The sequence below is a fragment of the Silurus aristotelis genome (genome assembly GCF_946808225.1).
Source record: "Silurus aristotelis genome assembly, chromosome: 3".
Taxonomy (NCBI): domain Eukaryota; kingdom Metazoa; phylum Chordata; class Actinopteri; order Siluriformes; family Siluridae; genus Silurus; species Silurus aristotelis.
In genome coordinates, this window is record NC_139576.1 from 15,235,879 (window position 1) to 15,249,739 (window position 13,861).

At 37.5% G+C, this 13,861-nt stretch overlaps 1 protein-coding gene across 1 annotated transcript in view; it reads left to right on the top strand.

The window, feature by feature from the left end:
- pdia5 (protein disulfide isomerase family A, member 5) overlaps positions 1–11,583 on the top strand; it is a 46,936-nt gene extending 35,353 nt beyond the window's left edge. The window contains exons 15-18 of the mRNA XM_083535881.1: positions 2,122–2,252; positions 5,533–5,603; positions 9,601–9,735; positions 9,856–11,583. Coding sequence (XP_083392007.1) covers positions 2,122–2,252; positions 5,533–5,603; positions 9,601–9,735; positions 9,856–9,936 — 418 coding nt within the window. The 3' untranslated portion in view covers positions 9,937–11,583. The remainder of the gene's footprint in view (positions 1–2,121; positions 2,253–5,532; positions 5,604–9,600; positions 9,736–9,855) is intronic.
- The last annotated feature ends 2,278 nt before the right edge of the window (positions 11,584–13,861 follow it).

Consider the following 13,861-nt stretch of genomic DNA (forward strand, 5'->3'; position numbering starts at 1 on the left):
GTCCTCTGTTTCTGTCCCATTAACCATTTTAGAAGGAAAAATAAAATCTCAAAGTACAAGCATATTCATCTCATTTCTTTACGTTTGTTCACACCAACTTTAGGTTTGTTGTTAGGTTTAGTTTTTTCAATGCAAAAATTATATTTTCTACAGCAATATGAAAGAACAAGTAACTTTTTAGAGACGTCTGTTTAACATATCCTTTTTATTCCTTTTTGTTTGTGTGTTTGTGCCTGGTACAATGGGACTGCTCTGGAAAGGGGATGCAGGAAGAATGAATCTCTTTCAGACTTCATGCTGTAACTGTGTCAATGCTGAATAGATCATACTCAAATGTTTTAGCCAAGTCATCGTAAATACCGAAGGGGTGTCACATTGTCCTCTTCCCCCTGAATTCATGTTGGAGGCGGAATGATTTTCCAGCTGAACAATTCCCCAGATATGATTTCTCCTAGACGCAAAACTGCATCCTGGCAAAGTAGCGCAGGTCCATTGGTTGTTTCCATATGTTATGGGCTCTAATAATGTTGAGGTTGTTAACTGTGATTCATTCTAGATCAGGCGTAGACTAAAGAGTGGCTGTCCCTGTCATATATTTTTTTTTTGTGTGTGTGTACTGTGTCAGTCTGCTCACTCACACACTCGGGCGTATGTTCAGTGGTGCTTGACTTCAATCAGTCACTTCATGACTTTTCAGGCCCTTAAGCAAAAAAGGACTTGTCTCTGGAGGACCCGTGGGGTGAACAGTAACTGTTGCTTGTGTGTGCATTTACGCACGTGTCTGTTTGTGTGTGGCTCTGTGAAGTGTGAGCACCTGTTAAGTGGCCATTTTTGCACAAAACCGAAACGTTTCAGTTCTATTTTGTGTTTGAGGCAAGTGTTGATGTCACTTATCTTATTTTTATACTATAAAGTATAAACCGAGTAAAAGTACAATTGCAAAGGTTTTTGTTGATGTATGTGTTGGCATTAGTCATGTTATTCACACTATGGCCAAAGGTATATAGACTTCTGATTGACCATCACACCCATATGTGGTCCTTTCCCTAATCGTCGTCTCTGAGAAGAAAGTATAGAATCTCTTTGCATGCAGTAGCATCACAGATTTTCTTTATAGAACGTGACCCTGCTCTTTTGCACAAAAAGCAATGAAGCCAGATTTGGAGAGAAAGAATTTGACCTCAACCGCACTGAACACCTTTGGGACGAACTGGAATGCTGATTGTGTCTTCAACATCAGTACCTTGTCTCACTTATGCACTTGTGACTGAATAAATCCCCACAGCAACCTTCCCAAAAGAATAGAGGTTATTAAAACATTTACATTTCAGCATTTGTCAAAAGCCTTTATTCAGAGTGACTTACAAATTGCTTTGAGGTCTTGATCAATAATGCATTTTAATACTGATTCTTTAAGACACAGACTTCCATCAGTCTAAACACTCTGTTAAAAGAGAAAATAGTTAGAAAGAGGTTTTTTTTTTTTCTTACTTTTCATTTCCGAAGTGCTCATTTAAAAACCTCTGGAGGAGGTAGGACATCAGACATCATTTGAAGATGCTAGTGACTGACTTGTTCAGATTTCAAGTGAACCTCAGTGCCAGAGAATAGTCTAGAACCATGTCTTCCTTGTACCCAGTGAGATTTGTACTCATTCAGCCACAAGGGCTTTAGTAAAGTCAGGTATTAGTGAGGTGAGGAGGTCTGTGGTGCAGGCAGCATTCCAATCATCCAAAAGGTGTTCTGTAGGTTTGAGATCAGAGCTCAATAGCAGGCCACTTAAGATCGTCCACTTCAGACCATGTACACCATATCTTCATTGAGTTCACTTTGTTTACATGCTGGAACAAGAGTAGGTCTCTTAGTTTGAATGAAGGTCAAATTGTATCCCCAAGTTGTGTGCCTCCAACTTTGAGGTAAAAGTTTGGGAAAGAACCGTATATAGCTGGAGGATTCAGATGTCCCAATACTTAGTATTATTGAATTATAATCGCTGTGTTATAATATAACGCGAGTATTTGTATCATTATCAAATTATTCCAGATCACCTACATTTTCAGGTATTACACTTTTTTGATCTATAATGTGACAATTCTTTTCCCCTCTCTCTGTTTCTCCCAGTCCTCAGGCTCCCCCTCCTCCTGAGCAGTCATGGGAGGAGAAGCCATCCAGCGTGAGTCACCTCGGGGCCGAGGACTTCAGGGAAGCTCTCAAGAAGAAGAAGCACGCCCTGGTCATGTTCTATGCTCCCTGTAAGTTGACTGCATTCCTAATGCCTAGGCGATGCTGCGTCGTGTGGCTTCGATGCAATGCAATGTTTAGAATGAAACGTCACAGAACTTCGGACGCATTGATTCGAAGTAAGATGCGTCCTTGTGGCATTAGAAAAGGGCAGATCATTGTTATTAAGACCTGAAATATCACAATGCGAGTTCTGTGCTGTTCTTGGAGTCTGTCACCTTTATTTAGCCCAACCCTAATTAGCCTTATTTATCGCTAAATCATAAAAGCATATGGTACGTATATAAAAAGAAATCCATAACAACAGGTTAGTGTAGCATCAGGCAATTATTAAAATTGCACACTTCACGGCACGGTATTTGAATTTCTTTCTGTCACTGCATGGGAAAGTGTGCTAAATATTTACAACAGAAAGAAGCAAAGGGAAATAAATGAGCAAATGTGCTACAGCAGCAGTTTCACAAGGTGCGCTTCCAAAAAGATGTCTTCAGCTTCCTTTGATAGAGGCTTCAAAGATTTAACCGAGAGCTTTCATTTTCCCTACAAAAACCAGCACTTCCTTTTCCCTGTCTCGGATTTGTGGAATATTTTGTGTAACATTGGTCTATTAAGGGATTTGTGTGATTAAGCTGTTTCTTAAAATGAAACGAAAACTATAATGCCCTCAGACGAGTAGTTAATTGAAACAGAGGTGCCTCTATTGAATTTAAATGCTCCTCTTCCCTCGGAACCCTGCATTTATTTATTTCTTTTTTACAATGGCCTGAAGATAATTGTACTTATCTATTAAAGACTTCTCTTTAACTGTTCCCTAACAAATTGATAATGAATGTGTATAATTAAAATAATATTAGACGCAAAGGAAATATATTTTTGTTTGAAATATCAAGAGGAAGAATGTCTGTGATTTATGTCAGTACTTAGGTCATTTTTTTTTTTTAATCTTTGTTCTAAATTACTAATCAAATTTCTTATTAGTGCTGTTGATGTGGTGCAAATATAAGTCTAAGATAAAGCTTTAATAAGAGAAATCAAATATACTGGCAGATTATTACCCAGGTTAAAGAGTCTTGTCTTTGCTTAACAGGATGCATGATATAAGAGAAAAGATGCAACATTTCACGCAATAGGTTTAATGTTTCATCAGTAAGGGTTCATTTCAACTGACTGAAATGCATCCAAGTACAGATGAATTATCTCATTAATCGTTATTTCATTATACTTATCTAAAACAAGGAAGTTTGTAATTTAATGGTACAAATTCTGGGAACATTTGAGGGATTGACTTGTCACTGTACACACTGTTTTTCTTCGGTGCTGCCATGTACAATGTACTGGTTTGTCTGACCAGGCAGATTTATCCATTTTCCATGTCTGTCCTTCTTAGGGAGGGAGGGAGGGAGGGAGGGAGGGAAAGAGAGAAGGTGTTTTTTTTTTTTTTTCTTTTCTTTTCTTTCCCCTATACAATCCTGAATAGCCTCATGAGACTTATTCATTAGACACAAGGGCAAGTTTCCTGTAGTGCTTTCTCTGTTATTTGAAAGTGCAGGTATAGCTTGCTCTCCAGATTCTTGTTTTGAACAATGTGAGGGACATGAAAGGAAAAGCAGGGTCACATAGACTTGATACAGGTCTGGAGCTTTGAAAACTTTCTGTGCTTCGAGTTTAACAGCTGCATGAGACCGTAGGTGGGTCAGCAGATTTATGCTTCATTATTCTAATGATTGCTGTGCTACTGAAATTAGGAGTTGTGTTGTGCACACAAGCAGGCCTTTGTCTGGGACTCCAAGCATCATTAGGTTACCCTCAGGTGCCGTTTTAAGTGCACCGGTTTGTGAAACTGGGCTCCTTCACTGTAATGACTTTCATTTGGAAACCAAGATTACAGTGGGTACAGTGGTGCAATGCTGTTTATACCACACCGCTGCTAATTTCATGATTCCGGTTAATCAGAAGGTGTTGATTAATTTTCTGTAGGAGCAGTTCTGCCAATAGAGCTGGCTATAGGGTAAAAGACTGATTTTAGATTCATGAGCTCTAATAATAATGTTATATATTTATTGTAACAGCTAGAATGCTGGAGCCTGCATGTCAAATAATAATAAACTGATTACAACTGTTTAGTTATTTAAGAAATCTAATTGTCCCCAGTGTCAACACTTCTTATAGTCAGATTTAAAGCTGGCAGTTTTCTTAATTTAATTAACTGTTATTTCAAGTGCAACTAAAGCGGGCACTGTCGATATTCGGCTAATTTTACATTCTGGAATGCCTCTTTTTTTGTATAAGTGTTATGATGCAAGTTATAAGAGGAAGTAACTTATTTATTGCAAATTCCACAACATGCCCTATTGTATTGCAAGTTCAAATCCTCATGATGTCATCGTGGCTGAGAGGCAAGACAGCACACTTATTAGGCCATGAATGACTGTAAGCTCATATTTCCTGTAACTCTGTAACTCACACACCACTCTTTTGTTGCCTTATGACCAGCAGAAAAGATACCATAATTTACCTCAGTTTTTAAGTCACGGTTTGGTTCAAACTCTGGCGAACACCAAACAAACTTGCGGTCCAATTTTTTAATAGTTTTCTGTGGGAACTCAAGTTTTAACTATGTTCCGCACGTAAAAAGGATTGCAACTGAAAGCCCTGTACCAAAATATTACATATACGTATATCCTTACACCCCTACATGATACACTTTCAAACTGATAGCTGTCATATGATGGGAGATACCTCACTGGGGTGGGAATCAGCAAAGACTAAATTAGGAAGCAAAAAGCTGTAAACATTGCTAAATGGTATAAGAGTACATATGGTGTAAACAGTTGAAAACTTGCAGTTATACAAAAAAATAATCCAACACCCACCTCACTATCCAGTCTTCAATTCATTCCCTAGCGCACCTGTTTTGTTTTGTTATGTAAATCATGGTACAAAAAGAATGCTGAAAGATTTAAGCGGTTTTATGTAAAAGTGAATGTTTTTGTGAAATAGGTCAGATATAAACAACGATAACCGCAGCAGGTGCTAGTAAACAGAGTAAAGGCTAAGACGTACGTTCCGCGGCTTGAGATTTTTTTGAGGACATTTCTGATTTCTTGAAATTCGTTCTTGTGTTTTTATGTTCTGTATTTCATCACTGCTATTTTTCCATGTATACACTCCTGACTATTTATGGGCTTTGATTTGATAGGTAGCATCACAATGTTTTCTCTGACGATGCTGGCCGAGATGAAATTCTATTCAGTTGACTGAGATGAAATGATGACACGCTTTTCTCTGCAGGGTGCCCGCACTGTAAGAATGCTGTCCCTCACTTCATTACAGCTGCTGAGACTTTCAAAGAGGACCGCAAGGTGAGATTTTTCTTATATGTCCCTTCTTTTATTTTGTCAAGAGCCATCATAATAAAAAATATACGCCATTTATAATCGCTTCGAATTTGCCATAACTTTTCCGAGGTCTTGAATTTTAGATTCTCGACTCCACATTTTTTTGCCACCCTTTAGTTTTGAGTGTTAGATCAGTAAAATGTGCAGTACATGCAGTGTATGTGAATGGCCATCTGCTTTTCATGTGTTTATCTTCAAGCATGTTTTTGGCACAGTGCTGTTCTTCAAACGTTTAAACTCCCTACTGAGTTCTCTAATGTTTTCCACATGAAGCTATTTTCTGGTCCTCTATCTTTCTATTTTCCCTGTCCAATGCTTTCTCTCTAACTATCGCCTCAGGATCACTCCAAAAAGCTGACCCACCCCTGAAATTCCCCAGAGAATCATTTGTGACTTTCTTAACTTCATTCATCACTAGTCATTAAAACGAAATGAGAACTTATTGCTAGCAAACAACTGAAACGCATCATGCATGATGTCAGCCATCTTTGACCTTTTGATAGTTCTTGCATTTAAACTTGCATGCGATCGTTAATCCGATTGAGTCGGATTTGGAAAGGCATTTTTCTCAAGGGATCTGGCTGCTTTCTCTGTGTACTCCTAGCAACACCCTGATGGTCCGCACTCATACTGTAGGAAATGGTAGTCATGTGAAGGTCTGTGACCCTGTACAGCTAGCATACTGAAAAAGCTCCATCTGCTGGTGCTGTGATCAGTTAGAATAGATAATACCTACACGTATTCATTTGAAAGTTCATGAGAAAAAGTGTCGAAGCCATTTTTATCAATAGAGCTAGATTCTGTGACAGAGCATGAGTAGGACTGTTAATCACACATGAATAGAATTTAATAAACTGTCTTAATTAAAATCAGAATAATGGCTGAATTGTGCTTGAAAGACTTTCCCTGCTGCTTTGTTTGCTAAAATAGTCTTTCCTTCGTTTTTTGTTTTGTTTTGTTTTCATCCAGAGTTCATCCTTTATCTTTTAGTGCTCCCTGTCTCTCTCTTAGGTTGTACATTAGTATGTGTGGCAAGTGTGCAGATAACAGCCAAGTGCCTGACTTTTCATTTTCCTGATTTATAATGCAGCATCTAGGTGTGCTCTGATGGTACGCTGTGTTGTTTATAGCGAACAAACAAGTGTAAGTGTCCCAGTTAAACATAAGCTACTACAGTGGGAAGAAACGCTGGATTTAATAAGTAAAGCTTTGTTAGGTCCCTGGTTTTCATTCACTGATTGAACCGAATATGAGCAAGCACAAAGAGTGCTGTGGCTTCCTTATTTCAAAGGCTCTTTGTTGCAGTCGTAATGAGCCTGTTGTATACTAAGCCGCATCAGGAACTTTAATTAGCCGTATACTACGGCTTTTGGTTTTCTTTAAAGCTGATCATTAGTGCCTGATGTGGATAACAAGATCTTTCATTAATGGTTGTTCTAACCAGGGCCACCTGATGAAACCGTTGCCAGTACATGATTGGATTTTCTCTCCAGAGAATAATTCTCCTGTTGCACTTATTCACGCAGTCCTAAAGCAACTGTATGGGAATCAATAGAAGAATTGGCTGAAAAAAGCTTGAAACAAAACATTTCCTCGTGGCTCTGCTTTGTTTTCATCACTACTGTGGCTCGATATCCTCACTTTATCATTCCCAAAGGCCATAAATGAACAACAAATTATTTGACATTTTTATGTAGCCGGTAGGTCTTGAACTGCTTTGATTAGCCTGATTGTGCTTGACCCTCTAACCTGCCCTGAATGTTCTACTTCTAAATGTACCGTTGTTATAAGATGTACTTTACTACCATAGGATTTTCAGATTTTTTTTTTTGCATTGTCTTTTCTGCTTTTTTTTTTTTCTTTCTGAAATGTGTCTGAGCACATTGTAATTTTTGTCAGACTCATTCACATTATTAAGACATTGGGGATTTCACCCTGTCAAAGCTGCTTGCTATGACTTTAAATGTTTAATAATTCAGCCTCAGGCTTTGTCTTTGTGTGCTTTCTGACTGACAAACATTTTACACGATTAAAAGAATGAAACACACTCCAGCCCCTTTCAATGGCGAAGATGAAAGGCAAACTATTGTTCAAGTAGCATCTGTCAATTTTACTATTGTGTTAATCAATGTTTTACAAAAACTTTATTTTTATTTTTTTTTCCTTCCACATAGTCACATGACACCATCGTGGGAGAATTCTAGCATGTCTGAGACACATGAAGCCAGCCACCATTCTGAATTGCTGCTGATGCTATGAAGCAGCTAAACACACTTTCTAATTAATAAGACAGTGTTTATTGCCATCTTTTTCATGTGTAATGCCACACTGGCCAGTTTTGCTGGAATGATAGCAGCCAGGATTGGAACTTATGATCTCCTAGAGATAGGGCAAACACCTTTCTGTTGTCCAGTCAGAATCCCTTCCAATAACTTTTAACTATTCACCCTCATATCTTAGAAGTACATTTGCCTTCAAATGTACTTAAGTATCCAAAGTACTTGGAATTATAACAGCTATAATGTTCCTATTATTATTTTTAGCACATTTTTGCTTGATCATCTCAACTCAGTGTATGTGAAAAGACTCTAAAGTTACTCTCAGCACTTCAAACTAATAATAGAATGATATTTATGAGTCAAATACTGATTGATATCTATTAAAGTTATCATGAGCCCAAAATCTTCTTTTTACTACTTGTTAAAAAAATAAAAAACACAAATAAAGCCACGCTTGTTGTGGCTGGTTGGTGTCAGTAGTTTCTTCTATCATTTATTCCTTTCGAAATGTTCTAATTGATGCTGAATTGTATGTTGGTGTTAAGTAGATTCCACCAAGCGCCAATCAAAACAAGTTAAAAACAGCGTGCAGCTTTCTGATTGGTGGTTCGCTGTGTGTTTGACCAGTTTTTAATCCACTCATAAACAAAAAGGAACGACTGATTTCGCAAAATGTAGCTGAGTAAAAAGTAAGACATTTGAGTGTAGTAAAAATGTAGTAAAATTAAAGAAAAAGTCTCCCCAAATGGAAATACCTCTACTGTCCACCATTGCTTTTGGAATCAGTGTACATTTACCTAAACCTAGATTTCACACTTCTTTTTAGATGGAGCTTTGACTAGCCATTATTGATGCAAACAGATCTTTATAAACAATTTCTAAATGCACTATATGGCACAACACACATCATATGTGCTTGTTGAACATCTGACTGCAAAGTGTGTATCACAATCTGCTACTACAACAGCCTCCACGCTTCTGGGAAAGTTGTCCATTTGATTTTGGAGTAGAAATTGCAGGGCTGTTGCACAGGTTTTGTTGGTTAAATTCATTGGGGTTGCGGTCATTTGTGCAGGTCACTCAAATTCTACCACTTTAATCCCAGTAAACCATTAAATATTAACCTTTTGGTGTACTGGGGAAACATATTTGGCCTTCTCAGTTGCACTGGAGGGAGATGTTAGACATTCTATGACAATTGGATGCTTCTAACTTTGCCAACAGTTTTACAGAAGTCCTATATATGGATGTGATGGTCAGGTGTCCACAATCATTTGGCATATATTGTAGATTTAGTAATACATTTCTTCCCTCAAATTGGGCGGGAAATTATCAGCATTATTGATGTCAATCTACTGTATCATCATCATCATCATCATCATCATAAACACATGCCTGTTGATATGTTGATAAATCTGTTCACTTCCTCTGCAGACAGTAAATCATTCCCTAAGCAAAAGCTTCTTATTAAACTGTTTTGGGATCAGGCTAAACAGCTGGTTTATGGACAGATAACGTAGTGTCACACCATGTCAATTACAGTCTATATACAAGCATTTTACACTTATGGGCTGTTTAGTTCCTGTGCATAATTGGTATTTGGTTAAACTTAGTTAAGTAACTGACTGTTTGAATAGGGATTAAATTGCACATTTTGAATGATTTTTAATGTCATTTCTCAGATTGTGTATGCTGCTGTGGATTGCACCAAAGGTCAGAACCATGAGCTGTGTAAGCAGGAGGGTGTAGAAGGCTATCCAACCTTTAACTACTACAATTATGGCAAATACAGTGAAAAATACAATGGCGAGAGAGGGGTGAGCCACTTCTTTTCACATATTTGAATAAATGCGATTATTCAGCATCATGTATTTAATACAAACCGTAATCACTATATTATTTAAATAATTTTTTGTTGTTGTTGTTGTTGTGTACAGGAGGCCGGCTTCACAGGGTTCATGCGAAGCCTAAGAGGGCAAAACCAAGAGAAGGTCGGAAAGCGAAAAGAGGAGCTCTAAAAATGTGGGTGTGGCTGTAAACAGGGGAGGAGTCTGTCATTGCACTGTGACTGGGCAGGAACCTTCTAGCACTGATGCCACATGTTAAAACCTCAGCTTAGAGTGGATATTTTTATACAGCCTTATGTTTGTAATACCAATGTTCAGCCACAAGACCACTCAAGACTTGGCTTTGTTGTTGTTGTTGTTTTTTCCCCTTCATGCACATTTTGTGACAAGAACAGTTACTCCCAAATACTGTGACATTTAATCAAACTACATCTTAAATCTATGCAATACTGAACACTTATTCTACAGCTCTAAGTGTCCGGTGGCTTCAGGGTGAAAGCGGACACTTCAGCTACTTTACATAAGTCACCCAAAGTTCTCCTTGATGCTGACAGAGTCTCCCTTATTCTCACCATTCCTACCTTTGTAAAGAGGACCCATACTGTATACAATCACGTTTGAGTATTTTTGTACAAAAAAAAAAAAGAAAAGAATGAAATACATCCTGGACTAGGAAGACAATAGAAGAAAATGAAAACGTAGCTCGAATTTGTGGCCTTAAATGTTTGAATATGTTTTCTTCAAGTGGTGCAGTGCACCCTGGATTATTCCAGAGACTTAGTGGGGCCAAAATACAACAGAGCTTAGAAGAAATTGTATGTTAAAGCTAGTCGCTTCTTTGTTTCATGTATTATTCTGTGTGATTAATTGACAGCTGCGGAGGAAAACTTAAACATGCCAAAAGGATCATTTAGTCATGAAGGATAAACTGAGCGCAAATTAGTAATTTTTTGTTTGTTTGTTTGTTTATTCCTGATCATTAGTATTCATATTAAAATCAAGAGCCCTATTAAAAACATTGTAGTGCAGCCCCATTGTGAATGCTTGTACTGCATAGTAAATAGCATATAGATGTTACGGTTAGTGCAGGAATCTCGTAAATACTTTTCTCTTTTTTTTCTTCATCTTTTTAAGGCAGTTGTATGATTAATTAATTCAGGTTTCATAGCAATTCGGACTGGTGTAGGGGCATACTGATAAGCCCTCACTTTTTTTATTGGCTATTTATCGCAACAAATGGAGCAAGTATGAATGACAGCCTTCACGTCCATATTATGCAACACGTGTAATATTTATTTTACACTATTTTAATAGGACATTTTTGTAAGCTCATCTTGATTTTCCCTCAAAAGGGAGTACACAAGGAGTATACAAATTTTTATTAATAACAATAAAAAAAGAGAAGAAAAAATCTCTTTCTTCTTGTTTAATAGAAATGCACTCATTCATTCAACCAGTGTGGCAGTGAAGGTTCTGAAAAGCAATCTTATTCATTCATCATTCCAGGACCGTTGCATTGTATCATTATACTCTCCGAGGTAACTTTGCTACTGTGTTGGGAACTCTCTGATTATGGCAGTATACATATTTAATACGCTTATCTGTAGCTAAACATGTTTTATTATTCAAGAGATTGATTCTTTTCATTCTGCATAACGTTCTCAGGGATAGCAAAACACATTTTAGCTGGGTACTTGGAGCTTGGGTTACTGAATTCTGAATTGTTTACATTTGTTTGTGGGAGATTGTTAATGACTGGATTCAGTTTGAAATGTTTGGGCAAATTATGTCAGAAATTATTCACTTGATTGAGCCAAAGGATAGCTCAAAAAAAAAAAAAACGTTACAAGTGCTACATTTATATCACTTATTGAAACTGTAGCCAAAAGGTAAAGACAGCTTCTTTTAACTTGGTTCTAAATATGTAGGGGGTTTTGTTTGTTTTTGTTTTTTTACTTTTTTGTTGTTTTTTGCATTAACCATAAAAAGAATGCTCACCAGTGTATTCGTTTTTCCCCTCATTGTGTGGTTCTTTACCTAAGCATTTGTCTGTTGAAGGAAATCTTGCTTTGTCTTCTCCCAAAAGTCTCCATGTCACATTGATGCCAAGAAGTCACTTTCACCTGTCTTTCATTCATACCCCAGCCATATGTACAGTTTTGTCCCTGTGAATAAACACATTGCAAAATAAAGAGGACATGCAAGTAGTCTCTCTCTCTCTCTCTCTCTCTCTCTCTCTCTCTCTCTCTCTCTCTCTCTCTCTCTCTCTCTCTCTCTCTCTCTCTCTCTCTCTCTCTCTCTCTCTCTCTCTCTCTCTCTCTGTCTGTCTGTCTGTCTGTCTCTCACACTTTGTACACATTGCTAAACTTTTGTATTTTTGTTTTAGAATTGGTATCCTCTACATTCATATATATTTCAATAGTTAATATTTTGTCATGAAATGTACAAACGGTAAATAATAAAGTACTGGAACTGTTTTGTTTAATCATCAAAATTCATATTAGAAAAACTGAATCTTCAAGTAGCCTTGTGGCATTTTCTTGTTGCTACCATCTTACATGTACAGCAAAACTAATATATTGGCAGAAGAGTAACACATGGTAAAAAAAAATAAATAAATAAAATAAATATTTGTAACTTCTTTCCACATCCCTAAAGATTTATTTCTTATTATGCTATTGTGTGTGTTCTGGATTGTGTTTATCCCTTATCCGGAGCAACTTCCAATTTCTCCTTTTGAAAGCTGATCAGATGAGAGCTATGAGCCCCACATTGTCAGTTTGGGGGTGCTGGGAAATTTGTAAATTAGTGATTAGGGTATTAAGGACTATCAAGTGCTTGTTTGTATAAATTAATTCCATAAATGTAACTATTTAAATTCCTGACTTTTTTAGAAGGTTAATATCTCAACCACTGAGCTACCACCTTTCATCATGTGACCATTTATTTTATTTTTTTTTTTTTAAATAATTTTGTCAGGTCCCAGCAGATTATAATTAGGTAGAATAGTTGTGGCAGCATTCTGTCTGTCCGTCCGTCTGTCTGTGTTATTCGATCAAACAATCTAGCAGGCAACTGGTTAGGCTTGAAGGAAAGTTGAATGGAGCAAAGAACAGAGCTCAGGACCTCAGACTGGGCCAAAGGGTCACCTGCCAACATAATAACAACCCTAAGCACCCAGGCAAGAATGTCCTAGAGTGGCTCAGCCAGAGTCCTTACTGGATCTGTATTGAACATCTCTACAGAGACCTGAAAGTGGCTGTCTGCCAATGCTGCCCATCCAATCTGACTCAGCTTGAGAGGATTTGCCATGAAGAATACCAGAAAATCCAACAAATCATGAAAATGATCTAAGCATTAAGTATCAAAGCTTTTTTTTAACACCTTTTAAATATAGTATTTTTAGAGTTTTATTGATCCATTGTTTGTTAGCAAAAAAACAACAGCAGCAAGTTGCATTCCTATCAATGTGGGCATGAACCTTTAAAAAGAACCAAATGTAGTTTACCATATTTATGAGTAAAGCAGGAGTCATTCCAGGCTGAATATGCTGCTTTCCATGGATAAATTACAGCTAGTAAAATGCATGTAATGTCTGCATGCTGAGAAAGTCTGATTAATGCCCCTGAGAGTGAGCCTAGCTACCTACTCCATCAAAATTACAAAAAAAGAAAGTGTACTCCTATGTGCAAAAACTGTTGGTGCAAAAAGAGCTAAAGAGTCAGAATGACTGGGAATCCGAGAGAAAAAAACCCTAAAGGTATGTAGAAGGTAAGGGTCAGAGAGCGGCAGTAATTGGACAGTGCACTAATTGGACTGTCATTGAGTTCTACTGCTGGAGAAAGGGCTCGGGATGTGAGGAGCTGTCATCATCTAGCAGGCGGAGTGTGTGTAAGAGATCGGACAACACTGCCTGTAATCAGACACAGACTAAGACTGGATATTTACACATATATTAGAATTCTGGGAAAAAGGGGGCAAAATACCTGGGCATACAACAGAATTTCCAAAATTATCTAATATTTTCTTTCAAAATTAACCATTATTTGGTTATTATCTTACACCCCTGATGCAGCTCATCAAGTGCTTAAAAACA